The sequence below is a fragment of the Chiloscyllium plagiosum genome, chromosome 9 (genome assembly GCF_004010195.1).
Source record: "Chiloscyllium plagiosum isolate BGI_BamShark_2017 chromosome 9, ASM401019v2, whole genome shotgun sequence".
NCBI lineage: Eukaryota > Metazoa > Chordata > Chondrichthyes > Orectolobiformes > Hemiscylliidae > Chiloscyllium > Chiloscyllium plagiosum.
In genome coordinates this window covers 91231405-91248774 of record NC_057718.1, presented here as the reverse complement: position 1 = coordinate 91248774, position 17370 = coordinate 91231405, and the positions used below count along the sequence as shown (strand labels likewise).

General features: G+C 40.6%; 1 protein-coding gene across 1 annotated transcript in view; it reads right to left on the bottom strand.

Annotated features, from left to right (window-relative positions):
• Positions 1 to 17370, bottom strand: part of cfap61 (cilia and flagella associated protein 61) — a 236943-nt gene that overhangs the window by 188374 nt on the left and 31199 nt on the right. The window contains exons 7-8 of the mRNA XM_043696862.1: positions 6026 to 6158; positions 3057 to 3198 (exon numbers count right to left, since the gene is read on the bottom strand). Coding sequence (XP_043552797.1) covers positions 3057 to 3198; positions 6026 to 6158 — 275 coding nt within the window. The remainder of the gene's footprint in view (positions 1 to 3056; positions 3199 to 6025; positions 6159 to 17370) is intronic.

The following is a 17370-nucleotide window of genomic DNA, read 5'->3' as shown; positions in this document are numbered from 1 at the left end:
TTTTGGCCTTAACTCCGTGTACATTATAAATGCAGAAGGTAAGCGAGGCTGCCTGCAAGTAAAGTTTCCTCAGTTTTCTGCAATATTGACCAAGGCTTAACTGGCCATCAGACATTTGATCTACTCCCTCTCTTTGTTAAGACACTCATTAAAAACTAGCTTTTTGATCAGCCCTTCATTTTTTTTCCTAGTTTAGTTCTTGGGATCACTGTCACCTTTTGTCAGTTTACATGCCTGTGAAACATCTTGGGACATTACACAACAGTTGCTGTAAAATTGCAAGCTGTTATTTTAGAACACAGAAGGACTGAGATTTAAAACGTCTGCACACGGGACTGACAAGTACTAAAACAGTGCTTTGTCTGAAGTTATGACTTGGAGGTGCCGGTTTTGGACTGGGATGGACAAAGTTAAAAATCACACAACATCAGGTTTATTTGGAAGCACTATAGTCCAACAGGTTTATTTGGAAGCACTAGCTTTCAGAGTACCACTCCTTCATCAGGTGTTGCCTGATGAAGGAGCAGCATTCCGAAAGCTAGTGCTTCCAAATAAATCTGTTGGATTATAACCTGGTGTTGTGTGATTTTTAACTGTCTGAATTTGTAAGCATTAGTGTTTTGTCTCATCTGAAATTAGGAGGGATACTGCTGTTCTTTTCTGTGAGCTGAAATGGTTTTGAATACTCTATTTCCGCAGGTCAACCTGACAAGGACAGTACAGTTACTGTTTAGCAAACAGTCCTACAGCATGAGAAGTCTGATGCACATTAATCAACACCTCCTCTTAAGAACACACACTATGGCCCAAGGATGGAATTCATCAGGATCCAGGGACCTCTCAGCCTCCAGCTCCAACAGTTTGCTCAGTGCCACTTCCCCATGATTATCTGGAGTCAGCATTAAGTTCAACAATTTCAAACCCTAAGTGAACTTTCACCTCCCTCGAGAAGAGACAGGTAGTGAAAAGGAGAAACAATTGCGCAAGTTTGTTCTGGAGAGAAACTAGCTCCTTCTCATTTCATCTGTAATTAAATGCTGGGTGAGAAGGTCCATGGGCAACTTTCCCAACTTGCCAGCAATTAAAGTTCTTAACTAGTCAGTTAGTAGTCACTTAGGACCTCATCTCACCACCTTCCTGATCACCTGCCTCCACAGTGGAAGAGAAAGGTAGTTAGTTTCCACCTGGGAAACAATAGTGAACTGTGTGCTGTGTTTATCTGATGATAATTGAAGGCAAAGATGGAAGTCAAAAGAGTGACCTTCTTTAGCCCCCACCTTGCCCTTGCTTCCAACATGCCTGACTTCACCCCCCCATGTGACTCTGACCCCACAACAAGAAGGGAAAATAAATTTACCTTTACACTGTAAGATCCTCACCAGGGCCTCCCTAGGCCATATTTAGGAACCAAAGGCTGCCAGCCTCTTAATGACTGCCAACTTCTGGTGACCTAGCACGTAGTATTGAGGTACCCGATAGGGCTAGGAACTTTCCGATGTCCTGCCTATCCACTCTGCTTTTCACATACATTTGAATATACCTTTTACTTCTTATCCTATTACCAACTATTTTTTGCATTGCACTATCATTCTCTTGTATTCACTCTCGCTTTTCTATCCTATCCTTCTCTTTTATTTTTCCTCCACCTCTTTTCCTGTCTTGCTTAAAACCACTAACATCCTGAATTAATTGAATTCTGACAAAGGATAATCTACCGATAGCCCCGAAAACTGGGATAAATTCAGAATCCAGCAAAAGCGAACTAAAAAGATAATAAAGAAAGAGAAAATAAACCACAAAGGCAAACTAACAAGGAATATAAAAACTGACAATAAGAGGTTAGTTAGATCTATGAAAAGGAAGCTGTAGATCAAAGTGAATATTGGCCCCTCAGAACATGAATCTGGAGAGATGGTTTTGGGAAACAAGGAAATGGCAGAGGAGTTAAAATGATATTTTGCGTCAACCTTTACAATGGAAGATAGTTCGAACATTCCATTAATATTAAAGAATACAGGGAGGAATTGAGTACCATCACAGTCACCAAAGAAGTTGACAACCTAATGGGGCTAAAGTCAGATAAGTTCACTGGTCCTAATGGCTTGCATTCTAGGATCCTAAGACAAGTAGCTACAAAGCAGGGAGGTCTTACTCCAATTGTACAAGGTATTGGTGAGACCACATCTGGTGTACTGTGAGCAGTTTTGGTCTCCTTATTTAATATATCATTTCATTGGAGGTGATTCAGAAAACGGTCACTGGGATAAATAGAAGGATTGTTTTATGAGTAAAGGTTAAACAGATTGGGACTCTGTTCATTGGAATTTAGAAGAATGAAAGGTGATCTCATTGAAACATACAGGATTCTTAAGGGACTTGACAGGGCAAATGCTGAGATGACATTCCTAAACTATGAGAGTCTAGGACCAGACAGCATCATCTCAGAATAAAGGGTTGCCAATTTGAGACTTATGTGGAGGTGCCGGAGTTGGACTGGGGTGAACAAAGTCAGAATCACATGACACCAGGTTATACTCTAACAGGTTTATTTGAAATCACAAGCTTTTGGAGCACTGCTCCTTCGTCAGGTGAAATCTTCACCTGATGAAAGAGCAGCGCTCCGAAAGCTTGTGATTTCAAATAAACTTGTTGGACTATAACATGGTATCATGTGACTTCTGAATTTAAGACTGAAATGAGGAGGAATTTCTTTTCTCAGGAGATAATGTATCTTTAGAACTCCTTGCTACTGACAGCTGTGGGTGCAGAGTTATTGTGTATATTTGAAGCTGAGATAGATAGATTCTTGATCAACAGGGGAATCAAGAGTTCAGGGGATAAGGACAGGAAAGTGGACATGTGGAAAGTCGGATCAGTCCTTATTGAATGGCGGAGCAAGCTCATGGGGCCAAATGTAACCCTGAAGGAACTGCAATATATTTCCAAGTCAGGAATGTGAATAGTTATTTGCCAATTTATGCATTATAGGAAAGTTTATTGATATAGAAATGCAACAATATTCCACTCATTTACAAGTATAAAATGGGTACTTGTACCTGAACTCCTTGTTATTTTTGGAGACGACTCCTCTTGAGTTTTACAAAAACCATGAAATGGACGTAAATCAAAACATTCATTCAGGAGTTTGATATTCACTTCACTGCACACACTTATGAACCCCACTGCACAGTTATTTACCTGCATAACATATAAAATTAACATTGTATAAGCATAGGTTGTTTTAAGCTTCTGAACAAAGAAACTTTGGCCAGAAGCTTATTGTTGGTATCAGAACACCAATGTCAGGCCCATAGGGGCACCTGAGCATGCACTTGTTGACAGCAAGGGCAGTATTACAATCTTTTACGAGATAGCTGCAATTTGGAGCATTGGCGTGCCAATTGGTAAGATGGGTGTGACAAATGCAGGTGGATGACTGGGAGAACAACTGCACATAATTATATAGCAGGTATATGGATAGGGAGATAAATCTAGGTGGAAGGAAAACACATTTGCTGGAATGGTTTTGAAAACCGTCACAGCAGTGAACACAGTCCCCTATTTGTGGCATGGATCCTCTGATGCTGATAGACCCCAGCCTTAAAAGTTGAGGGCACCTCCACTGAGGTTTGGGGCCAAAATGGCAGACAAACTGCAATCTCACCCTTAATTCAGCCCTTAACAATAAAACTTGTATGTTCACTATCATGTGACCATCACAAATTTACTTCTTTATTGTGACTATTTGCCAATTTATGAATTATTGGAAAAATTATTGAGGTAGAAATTCAACAATATTTTGTTCATTTACAGGTACAAAATGGGTACAACCATGACAAGTTTAGAAGTGGAAAGAGCCACATTCTATTTTGCATGCAGGAACAAATTACTACAGATGCTGGAATCTGTACTGAAAACAACAAATGCTGGAGATCACAGCAGGTCAAGAGGCATCCACGAAGAGAAAGCAAGTTACTGTTTCGAGTCTAGATGACCCTCCATCAGAGTCATCGAGACTCAAAACGTTAGCTTGCTCTCTTTCCACGGAAGCTGACCCACTTTGATCTCCAGCATTTGTTGTGTTCTATTTTGCATGCTATTGCTAAATTAATTTGGGCACTTCGTGAAGCAGCCATGAATGTAGGCTTCTTATTTCAATATTTCTCCGCCTGCTGTTTGGTACATAGCATATGATACAGAGGTAATATTTTTAATTTCTGGCTTAGTGAGCACTTACCCAACACAAGTCTTTTGTATTGACATGTAACACATACAAGGCAGCACTGGCCTAATGCAAAACATATGCATAACAAGAAACAGAATTTGCTTTTCACTAAAAGTAAACTCTGACAGTTAACAGTAGTAATGGGAGTGAGATGGCAAGGAAAGGAAAAGGCTCAAATTAAAGTACAGAATTTAAGTTTTAAATATATTGTGACAATGCTGTCACTTTAACAAGGTTATTTTGTCCTTGGGTTTTTTTTTTGCCTTGTAAAGGCAGAGGTGATGAAATGTCTCAAAAAAAGTGTCTAGTTTAACAATGGCAGGGGAGTGGCCAGTTGTCACAGTTCAGTTTTTTAATAGTTTGGTTTAATTGTAGCAGAGAAACTGCTGGTAGCAGGAACAGAAGCTGCTGCTTCAGCAGATGATTCCTGACTGGATTCTCTCTCTGAAATCTCTTCTGCCTGTAGGAACCTGTGTTTGAATTTACCTTTGCCAAGGGGTGTGTTTATGGAATTGGAACTGCTCCTTAATTAAGTTGCAGTATTGGGTCAGTTCAGGTTTCAAATAGTTGTTATTCCAAATTCTGTTTTCTTTTGTTTGTGTTTCATCTGTAGCTTTTAAATGAATTCTGTTTTGCTTAAAGCTGAGTGGTTTGACCAGCTGCATCACACCTTGAACATTCATTTCACATCTGCCCTTAAAATAAGAAAAAGTTAGGGTATAGGCTACCTTGTTGAAACATTTTGAGGGGGTCTGGCCTGGTCCAAAACAGATTGGGGGCTCATCCAGGATATTTTGGCATCTTTGCCTTTACGACCTCTCTTAAAAAAAACCCAAAGTCAAAATAGCCTTATTAAAGCTACAGCATCATCACAATATCACAATGGAAGGGTCATGAATTTACATCTTCCCACTCCCACATTTCTAGATCAGGACCATGCAATTTGATTACAGGTGCCAGATTCATCCAAAGCACTTATATATTGTCATCCTTCATGTGCCAGTTTAAATGGCGAATTTTGGTATCAAACAGGTATCACAGACATGCTTGAACTGGTTTTCACTGACATTCATAGACTCAGAATTTAAAGCAGGGGATATGGCACAGTAAACAAAAGGTGGGAAATCTGACTGATCTTTCACATTTAACAGAGGGACTCTGATATGTCACCTGTAGAATCATGAATTTTAAACTCCACATTTAGCTCACCCATTGGGGTGTTTTGGTTTGCTTGATTCAATAGCACTTCTCCTGAAGCACTTAGAACAAGCCTTGTCTAAAAAGTCACACTCAAAACCTCAAGGAAGTACATATTACTTAACATGCTTTACAATTTGGTATATCTCAAGCCAGAAATCTGTAAGGTTATTACATCTTTAGAGATCACAGCCAAGCTACATTTGGCAGTCTCAACTGATTTCCGACTTAGGGCAAGCCAAATTTTTCAAATTGTCATATATTCTAGTATAAATTCCAGAAATTCCCATGCTATAGTCCTAGGCTTTAAAAACTCACTTTATATAGTAGAGACTTTAAAACTCGCTCTGTATGGTATAGGGGCAATTATTATATAATGTCCTTTATTTGGTACAATACCTGTTTCTTTAGTTGTTTTAACATCCTTTACTAGCTTTCTTACTAGTATTTATCTATACTATTTGCTATTTTTCTCTGCATGTCTTAACAGAGTACTGTATTTGCTATATAGTGTATGTTGCCATGTAACATGTACATGGTGCTCTTTAAACAAATCTAAGAATAAGTTTATTAGCATGATAAAAAACAAAGCTAAACACAGACCTCAGAGACCGCAGCTCGGGTCGTTTCATCTTGAGCTTCTATTAGTTCTGCCAGGAAGTATTCACCATAAGTGTATCTCAGTGTATCAGTCTGCTTGTTGAAGATAGGGGTGACATCATCATGATCCTCTATCCTGGGGAGTCAAGAATTCAAGGACTTCAGTTCAGAAGTGTTTCAATTACCATTATAAATGTTTCTTGGAGTTTGCATCACAATGTTTAAATGTCAATATACAATTCTAAACTAAACCATAAATTAGGTATGTGTTGTGATTCTTTACAATTTTCAAAGTGCTAATTTTCTAATACTATACTGCTCCAAATTAGATAGGATAATAGAAGATCAAGAGGGAAAATAGTCAAGTGGGGGCTACTTCCATGCCTATGAAGACCTACATTTTTATCTCCAGCTCAATAAAACAATTGTTCGCTGGTGCTACCCTTCCTGCCACTTGTAAATTACAATGCAGATGATATTCTTCGCAGATTCCATTACATTTAGAGGCTGACAAGAGAAAGGTAGCCGTAATCCGCAAGGCACTGCAGGAAACAGTAAAAGGTCCTTTAACAATAATTTTATCTCCTGTTACGTAGTATATCTGATCCATTTTTGAACATGCCTCTAGGAAAACTAGGTCTCTTCATTTTTTTGGTTTTCCACTCTTTTAAAATTATCATGTCCTCTTGTCTGTAACATTGCCAGAACTTTCCTCAGGGGCTTTGCTGGGCCCTCATGTGATTCCCATCACGAACAAAAAATAAGGCCTGACTAAGGAAATTTCATGGGGTCAGGACAGGTGGAAGTTCTACTTGAATATTCTTGGGACAGTTAAAGAAATTACAGACCTAAATAGTTGCACATAAATTATGAAATATAGCTTATTGAATATTGAAAAAACCATTGTGAAAGTTCAGTGTCTTTTGTGGTTTCTTTATAAATTGCATCACAGCGTGGCTGAAGAGGTTTGCATCAGTGATTTTCTCATACAATAGCTCAGACATTTGAATTTCGGCTAGAAACCCTGGGTTTTTTTATCCTATTATCTTTTCTGAGTAGTTATTCAGCTTAAGTCAGTTAGAACCCTCAGAATTTGGAGGGTTCCAGATGCAGGGGACTCACACATTGAAAAATTCCATTTCCCAGTCAATTCTCAATTGTGTCATGGATTCCACATGATATGCAATTACAGTCTACGCAACAGAAATGATTCTTTGGCCTTCACAATATCTGGACGAATTAATTGAAATCTCAGAATCTAAATAGGATGTTTTTGTTAAACGTTACATTCAAACATGTGCACATGAAGTTTCCATACAAAACTTGGATAAATAATCTGTACATTTTGACAGATACAAGAAAGAGGCATGCTACATAATGTTCGTACAGGAAAAGAGGCTAGTAAGAATGAATTGTATTCCATGCTATGACTACATTGGGCTGGATTTTAAGTGTGTGTGTGTGTGCGTGTGTCCATCCTTCCTTCCTGCCTGGCTCCAGCTCCAACCACAGGCCTTTCTGTGGAGGAGTTCCCCTGATCTTAACAAAGGAGAGTTGCCACTAAGACATCTTTTTTCGAGAAAACTGGCCACAAACTGTTCTTCATACAGCACAGACATCTGACCTTTTCATTATTCATTGAGGGAAATGGGCTTTTTATTGTCCACCCTGGATTCCCTTGAGAAGATGGTGGTGAGCTGCCTTGTTGAACCACTGGTGTGGGTAGATGTTGAGATGGAGTTCCAGGATACTTCAGAGGTGTTAAGCCCTTCCATCACCATCCTCCACACAAACCCCAACCGTGTGGAAGTTCAAACCAAGGAGGGTGAACCTACATCCAGCTGAGATTCACTCTGGGCTCTATAGCTACAAATGTTCCAGGGTTGTCCACCCAAATTGTTAAGGCCAACAAGCTCCATTGTAGTGGGGCTCCGTCCACCCCACCTGCAGGTGTTGCAACTGCAATTATATAGTGGGAGAGCACGGAAAAAGAAAGTGCACAAGTGGCATGGTCAACACTTAACTGCACAAAGATATCATATTTGGAAATATATTAGCAGTTTAAATCATCATCTGTCTGAGCAACTGTCATTTTAGCTGCAGGTACAAGACAGAAGCTACAGAAACTACCATTGTTTAGTGAAACTTCCTGTTGTAACATTGTCTGACGAAGTGCTATTCTTTCCCTAGTGCTCAATATCCCGTAAGATCTTGTGATTGTTTAATATGGGAGCATCAGTTGGTGTGAAGCCTTCAAACAATTGTTAACATAAAGTTTTCCTCAGCAACAAAAGAAAGAACAAAAAAAAGCTGTATTTATTTTTGGGATTATAACACGGTTTTTGGTCCTTTGAGCAGCAACAAATTTACAAACACCCAACTCATATCAACTGTCAATTAAGGGGTGTCTTCTCTGCCTTGTTGCACTTGATGCTGCACTGCTATATCATGGCAAAGGTGTTGTTTCTCCTGCTCAATATCCTCATCCTCCTCAGAAGACTACTGCTGCCTGCTAGTTCTTTAGCACCATCATATCCTCTCTTTGTCTGCTGCTGTCGTGCAGAGCATGCAAGGTTATGCAGTACACTCTGATCAAATGTACTGCAAAGTCTACCCAGACCAATCCAAACATTAGAACTTCATCTTGACGATGCCTTTGGATTGCCCCACAGTCTGGCTGGTGGAAGAATAAGTTGCATTGAATCTATGCTTAGAATAAGTGTATAATGGAGTCATCAGCCTTGTTGGGATAGGATAGCCATATACTGCTTCAGGTCAAACTCATGGATGACATAGTTCTGTGAGGGTGACCCAGGGCATCTTACTTGGTGGCAACATTGCACCTCGCTCATCAAAACAGCAAAAACAAAAGGAACATGTAAGCTTGGGGAGTCACCTAAATTGAAAGGTTAATTCGGTCACTCACTCCAGGAAGATCGACCTGTGATGCCTTTTATAGTCATTCAAATTACAAGTGTGTAATGGAAATGAAAATGGCTCCTACCTCACCCAGAGTGGGCAGAGTGAATGTTTTTCTCTGAGACAAGGGGCTTTACATCTTGACAATGTGAGACCCTTCAAAGGGGACTGAACATTTACCCACATAGAGGAGATGAAGGACATCTATTAGCACAAAATGCTGTATGTGGCCTTCATGCTTTGACCTACTGTGTCAACTAAAAATCTTGGCCTCAAGCATTCTTGGCCACATCATTCAGCATTGCAAGTCAATCCTACTAATGGCTATAAGGCACAGGGAATGTTTTACGGTGTGGAAGGATCCACCCTGGTTGCGTAAGCAACAGTCACTTTCCAAGGTCCTATAGCCTGCACAAAGTTCAGGAGCTGCTCACTGGGCCCATAAAATGTCCATATCATTATCCTATATGCAATGATGCCTTTCTTTGTTACTGAAGAGGTTGGGGGTGAGGTTGGGCCGGGGGGGGGGGGGGGAGAGAGAGCAGAAGAGGTCCTTGTTATTTCTGTCACACATGAAATCTGTAGGTGTATCAAAAGGCTTGAACCGCAGGCATCTAAATCAAGGCAACATGCACAACATCCATGGAGAGGAATTCCAAAGACCTCCATGTTAAGGCCACCATGTCTCAACATTTGAACAGTGCAGCTGAATTATCACATTACAGACCATCTGCTTTGTTTCTGATATTGCCCACAAGGCTCATTGTTACCATCGACAATGGAGGACTGATTAGAGATAGTCAACGTGGCTTTGTGCGTGAGAGAGTTTGAGTTATAGGGAGAAGCTGAATAGGCTGGGGCTTTTTTCCCTGAAGCCTTGGAATCTGAGGGGGAACCTTACACAAGTATATAAAATAATGAGATGCATGGATCGAGTGAATAGCCAAGGTGTTTTTCCTGGGGTAGGGGACACCAGAACTACGTCACAGGGCAGGTCGCTCTAACTTGACTGAGGTTTTGGAAGAGGTGACAAAGAAGATTGATATAGGTAAAGCGGTAGACATTGTCTATATGGATTTCAGTAAAGCGTTTGACAAGATTCTGCATACTAGACTGGCTAGTAAGTTTATATCATGTGGGATCTGGGGGAGCTAGCCAACTGGATACAAATTTGGCTTGAAAGTAGGAGACAAAGAGTGGTGCTAGAGGGTTGCAATTCGGACTGGAGGCCCGTGATCAGGGATGTGCCACAAGGATTGACGCTGGGTCCATTGTTTTTCATCATTTATATAAATGATTTGGATGTGATTATAGGAGACATGGCTAGTAGACAGATGACACCAACAAGACGAAGTGAGAACTGCAGATGCTGGAGATTAGAGTCAAGATTAGAGTGGTGCTGGAAAAGCACAGCAGGTCAGGCAGCGTCCGAGGAGCAGGAAAATCGACGTTTCGGGCAGAAGCCATGAAGCGCCCTAGCCCGAAACGTCGATCTTCCTGTTCCTTGGATGCTGCCTGACCTGCTATGCATTTCCAGCACCATTCTAATCTTGACAGATGACACCAAAATAGTTGACATAGTGGACAGTGAAGAAGATTATTTCAGAGTACAATGAGACCTTGATCAGATGGGCCAATGGGCTGAAGAGTGGCAGATGTAGTCTAATTTTGATAAATGTGAGGTGTTGCATTTTGGTAAGGCAAACCAGGGCAGGACTTAATCAATTAATGGTACAGCATGGGAGAGTGTTGGCGAACAAAGAGAGCTAGGGTGCAAGTGCATTATTCCTTGAAAGTGGAGTTGGACGTGGACAGGATGGTGAAGAAGGCATTTGGCATGCATGCATTTGTTGGTCAGAAATCGCATATAGGAGTTGGATAGTCATCTTGCAGCTTTACAGAACACTGATGAGGCTACTTTTCGAATACTGCCTACAATTCTGGTCACCCTTCCATGGGAAAATGTGTTAAACTCGAAAGAGAGTCCGGAAGAAATTTACAAGGATTGTGCCAGGACTGGAGGGTTTGAGCTATAGAGAGATGTTGAATAGGCTGGGGCTCTTCTCCCTGGTGGGTCAGAGGCTGAGGGGTGACTTTACAGAAATTTATAAAATCATAAGGGGCATGGATAGGGTGAACAGTTAAGTTATTTTTCCTAGGGTGAGAGTTTAAAACTGAGGTTTAAGGTGAGATGGGAAAGATTTCAACAGGACCTGAGGGGTAACTTCTTCATGCAGAGGCTGGTGCGTGTCTGGAACAAGCTGCACAAGGAAGTGGTGGGGGCGGATACAATTTACAGCATTTAAAAGGCATCTGGATGGGAATTTGAATAGGAAGGGTTTGGAGGGATCTGGGCCAAATGCTGGCAAATGGGACTAGGTCAGATTGGGATATCTGGTTGGCACAGATGAGTTAGACCAAAGTGTCTGTTTCCATGTTGTATGACTCTATGAATCCAGGGCTCATAGTAGTTATGGCTATCCTTCTATCCATTGCACACAGGGCTATTACACAAATTGAATGCATCCACAAGGCAAGGCCCAGCATCAGCATCTAGCAAATATGGAGCTGATCCGTATTCTGGAGCTGCCAACCATAGGTTCCCTCATGATGTAGTGAAGATACAAGAGAGCCACAGCTGCTCACCCTCCATAGCTGAGAGAGGAACAATGGATGCATCATGCCCGGAGGTAGAGGTCAGAATGCCATGACATGTGGCTCAGCATATTTGAAATGTAAAAACTTCTTCCACCAAGGCCAATGAGCAACATAGGATGGTCCTTTCACATCAGGTTTCCATGCAGATCATATCTGTGATTTCACAGCAATAACATCCAGATGAGGACATGAGGGTAGCTGATGTATTTAAAGTTCTGAGCCATAGTGGCACACATGACTTCGATGGACACCAGTTTGAGGAAATTCTGAGAAGCACATTTGGAGAGGAGAAGACTCTACAGTGCTGAGGCTTCCCGATGCAGCTGTGCTTTGACATCCATTAGAAAATGGTGAAGTACAATGCACCCCTGTCATGAATGAACTGTACTATCTAATCACCACAACAAGCCTAGACGATGTCCCTGGCTCACGTTTCCACTGTGGTGATGAAGTGCAGGTATGAAGGGTCTCCTCCAGTTTGAAACTACTCTCTAGTATTATGTTGCTCCTCCAAGGACAAAAGAATGAGTGCCAACAAGGAAGTGCTGGCTTCCATGGCCAAATACTCCTATTCATTATAAGTTGTATGAGTCAGTGATGGCAGGTACTCAACAGTGCAATGGTTCCGATTCATTCCCGGTCAGTGCCTTGGGCGCACATTACTCTCATGGTCAAGAAGCATGTGTCCTCTTGCTCTTCAGATGGAGCAACTGCTGGAAGGTGAACACACAGAAACCTGGCCTGAAAGTTTAGCATGTAACTCACCTTTCCAGAGTGAATAAGATCAATGAACTTCCTTCTACACTGGGTCATTTCTGTTAACCATGCTATCTGCTCACAGGCCCAGCAATTCCATCCAAAGGTCTTGATTCGGGAGACTAACCTTTTCCCGACATCTTTTGGTTACAGGTCCTTCCTTCTCTCCTCACTGCCTCAAGGAGGATCTCCAAGTCCACATCCATGAAATGAGGAGCTCTCTCACCTCAGTTTGAAGGCCTTTGACTCTCCTAAACCTTTTTCCATCAGCGGGAAGTGCAATAAAACAGTAACCACAGTAATAGATGCTATGATATTTTTAAATCAGATTCAGACCCTTTCAGAAACAAAAACAGAAATTGCTGGGAAAATTCAGTTGGTCTGGCAGCATCTATGGACAGAAATCAGAGTTAACATTTTGGGTCTCGTGACCATTCTTCAGAACTCCAGACTCTTTCAGCCCTGTCTCCATTCACAGCAGATGTTCAGAAACCATGAAAAATTGAGGGTTGTTGATGCTTCCTTCACCCAGGTTAGGGCAATCATTTCCTGCCCCCAGAGGTAAATTTTTTTCAGCTTTCTAGCATCCACAATACTTTGCTTTTACTCAAGGCAAATCTTGATATTAGCTACAGCACAATGATTTTTGTATCTGAGTCAGAAAGCTCTGGACTCAAGCCCCATACACAAGAGTCGAGAACATAACCTAGACTAATATCCAGTGCAGTATTGACAGAATTGGAGATGATGCCTTTCAGATCATAAATTAAACCAAGCTTGTCTCCTCATTCTGATAGATATAAAAAGTCCTAAGAGATTATTTCAACCAACAGAGGACTCCTACTAAGTGACTTAACCAAGTTTATCCCTCAAAACATTTCAGTGATAAACAGATTATGTGGCCATTATCACATAAATGTTTTTGAGACTTTGCTAATTGGTGGTTGCAGTTCCTATGCTATAGCATTGGCTGTAAAACACTTTGACTGGTCCTAAGATCAATTGTAAATACAAGTCTTTATTTCAGCAGGTGCTTTTTGGCTCCAACACTGAGGGGCACCTAACATGGATATTGAAGTCTTCCAGGACTACCATTTTGGTCCCAATAGGAGATTACTTTTGAATAAGTTCTGTATTGTAAAAGTTCCTTTGTGCATAATAGACAGACATGATCTTTAGTGACATTCCTCACATCCAGACAGATGCATCTACAGCGGGCAGCTGAATGAGAATGTAGTCAAGTATGGTTTTTTCCTCTTGTTGGTTTCCTCACCATCTACCGCAGACCCAGTATAACAGCTAAGTCCTTTAGGGCTCAACCAGCTTAGTCAGTAGTGGTGCTACCAAGCCACTCTTGGGACCAATCTTATAGGGAGTCTGAGCAATATGAGCTCCAGCAAGATGTGTGGTGAATAGGGTGACAAGTGCAGTGAGGCCTCTCTTGACATCGGAAGAAATTTGCAATACCTTTTATGCTTTTCATAAATGGCATGGTGAGATTTTTCTAGGCAGTGGTGAGTTGCTAACTGATGGTCATCATTGATTCTTAAATGTTTTATTAACAGCACAACTCACCTCACTAACAGTCAGACTCCCATCTTACCAAGATCACTAAGCAAGAACGATATTGGGAAAACTCAATATGTAAACCACAGCTCACACCTGGCGGCTTCTGTTCATCACTTGCTCCAAACAACTTTCATGCCAGACAGTGGAAATACCATCTCAGGACATGATGCATGCGCACCAGCTGTACACTCCGTTCTTTCCACAAACATTGACATCAGGCACTTGCCGGCCCATTACAGCCATCTTGGCGCCTCTCCAATACACTGGCAGGGTGTTTAGGAAGCTCATTCCTGCATGAATTTGTTTAGCTAATTTACTGGAATGGTTAATTAATGCAGTGGAATTCTTTGAGGACATTAGGAGCACAGTGGACAATGGAGAACTGGTAGATATGGTGTGGTTGGAGGTCCAGAAGGCACCACACAAAAGGTTGCTGCATAAGATAAGATAAAGCACGGACAGAAAATGTATTAACTAACAGAAAGCAAAGAGTGGGGATAAATGCAAGGTTTTCTGGTTGGCTAGTGGTGTGCCTCAGGGATTAGTGCTGGGACCACAATTGTTTACAATTTACATAGATGATTGACAGTTGGGGACCAAGTGCAGTGTTTCAAAGTTTGCAAATGACACTAAAATGAGTGGTATAGCAAAGTGTGCAGAAGACACTGAAAGTCTGCAAAGAGATGCAGATAGGTTAAGTGAATGGGCAAGGGTCTGACAGATGAATTACAATTTTGGTAAATGTGAGGTCATGCATTCTGGTAGGAATAATAGCAAAATTGACTATTATTTAGACGATGACAGATTACAGTATGCTGTTGTGCAGAGGGACCTGGGTGTCCTTGTGCATGAGTCACAAAACGTTGGTTTGCAGGTGCAGCAGGTAATTAAGAAGGCAAATGGATTATTGTCTTGCATTGCTAGGTGGATGGAGTTTAAAAATAGGGAGATGATACTACAGCTGTATAGGTTGCTGGCGAGGCCTCACCTGGAGTACAGTTTCAGTCTCCTTACTTGAGAAAGGATATTCTGGCACTACAGGGAGTACAGAAAAGGTTCACTAGGTTGATTCTGAATTGAGAGGGTTGGCTTATGAGGAGAGATCGAGTAGACTGGGATTAAACTTACTGGAATTTAAAAGAATGAGGTGGGAGGGGTATCTTGTAGAAACATATAAAAGTATGAAGTGAATAGATAAGATAGAAGCAGGGAACTAGAAATAGGGGGCATTGCCTCAAAATAAGGGGAAGCAGATTTAGGACTGAGTTGAAGAGGAACTTCTTCACCCAGAGGGTTGTGAACCTATGGAATTCTCTGTCCAGTGAAGCTGTTGAGGCTACCTCATTGAATGGTTTTAGTTCAAAGATAGATGAATTTTTGAACAGTAGAAAAATGAAAGGATATGGTAAGCAGGTGGGTGAGTAGATCTGAGCCTATGAAAAAATCAGACATAATTTTATTGAATGGTGCAGCAGGCTCCTGCTCTTATTTCTTATGTTTTCATTACAGGGCACACCGGCTACTGCAGAGACACTTAAAGCACAGTTCAAACATCTGCCTGCTTCCCAATTCAAAATAATGGGCATGGTGAGTTTCTGTTAATAATCTGTCAAGGTGTCAGACCAAATTAAGCTGTTACTTTTAATCATAAAGCAGAATTGCTGTTTTAAACATCTTAAATTTGAAACTGTTGAATGTATTAAGAAACGGACTAATTTACACCAACAAAATTAGAAAATGGTTCAATACAGTTTTTTTTAAAGTCTGTTCAAATGATTTCACACATGATGGACTAGCTATGTTTTAAAAATGCTTATATTTGTTTTAAAACAATTTTCAGCTATGTTAAGAAATCTGTGCAAGGTTTACTTTTTAAAGTACACCTATTATTATTTTTAATAATATTGTATGTTTCAAGGTTCATAAATGATTTTACATGTGTGATTATGCAAATAGGTTTGAATGAAAACTTAGATAATAATTTCACTTTGAAAAACCAATGCAAGTTCAAACACAAATTGTACCCAGATTCCCAGAGTACCCAAAGAGAAAACTACACCAACATGTTTATTTCCTTCACTGACAAGCTCTTATTTTGATAAACCTGATTTGTTACAGCCATGAGTGTACTCAACTGAGGCTCACTAATGGCTTATCATGTTGCTTGATAAATGCCAGCAAATCTTTTGTGTTGTCGCCATAATGTTTGATTGCTAATCTAACGAAAATGAGCAGTCCATAATCTGGATTGATGACATGCTTTGAACATTTAAGTCTGTTTACTGCATCATCATCAAAATGCTGCCTGTCGTGCTGTTGTTTGTACTTTTGTAAGATATTGTGATCCAAGTCGTTACCTCAGACACTTTCACATATGTTTGATTTTTACCCTTATTTACTACATGATTTGACTTCTCAATATTTGTGATACAGAATCATCAAATTGTTACAGTGCCAAAGAGGCCATTTGGCCCATTGTATCTGCACGAGTCCTATTACCTACTGCCAATCTCCTGCCTTTTCTCCATATCCCATCATTTTTATTCAAATAATCATCAATGCCCTTTTGAATACCTCAATTGAACTTGCCATCATATTTTAAAAGTACACCAATTATTGCTTTAAAAATGCTGTATGTTTGCAAAGTTCATAAATGATTTTACATGTGTGATTATGCAAATAGGTTTGAACGAAAACTCAGATAATAACTTCACTTTGAAAAACCAAACGCAAAATTTCAAACACAAGTTGTACACAGATTCCCAGGTGTACCCAAAGAGGTACCTTATTTCCACCATATTTCCAGGTAGTGCATTCCATTCCCAACTACCCGCTGTGTGAAAAAGTTTTTTTCTCACATCACCTTTGTTTAATTTGCATATCACTTTAAATCTATGCCCTCTTGATCATTTTGTTTATGACTGGGAATAGCTTCTCCCTATCTACTCTATCCTGCCTGCTCATGATTTTGAAAATTTCTATCAATTCTACTCTGAGATTTCCTTCCAAGGAGCACACTCACAACTTCTTTAATTCTCATTCTTGGAACATGCTTCTGCACTCTCTCCAATACTGTACATTCATATTTTTCATATAATGGGAACTGGTTATCTCTGTTGGTCAGATGATCAGCTTGCAAGGCCTAAACACAGGCTCAAGTCCCACACCAGCTGAGATTACTATGAAGATCCATCTTCTCAACCTTGGTCACCACAGCTCAAGCGAGGAACCTCAGGTTAACCACCACCTGTCATTTCTCTAATGAGGGTGCAATCCTCTGGGACTATGGCAATTTTGGTTCTTACTTTACTATAAGGTATTACCTAAAATTGTACACAATACAGCAGCTGAGGTCTGAGAAGTGATGTTCAACATCGTCTCCAAGCACTTTTATTTTATGTACTTCTTAATAATGCTGAAAGCACTGTCTGCTTATGAACTGTTCT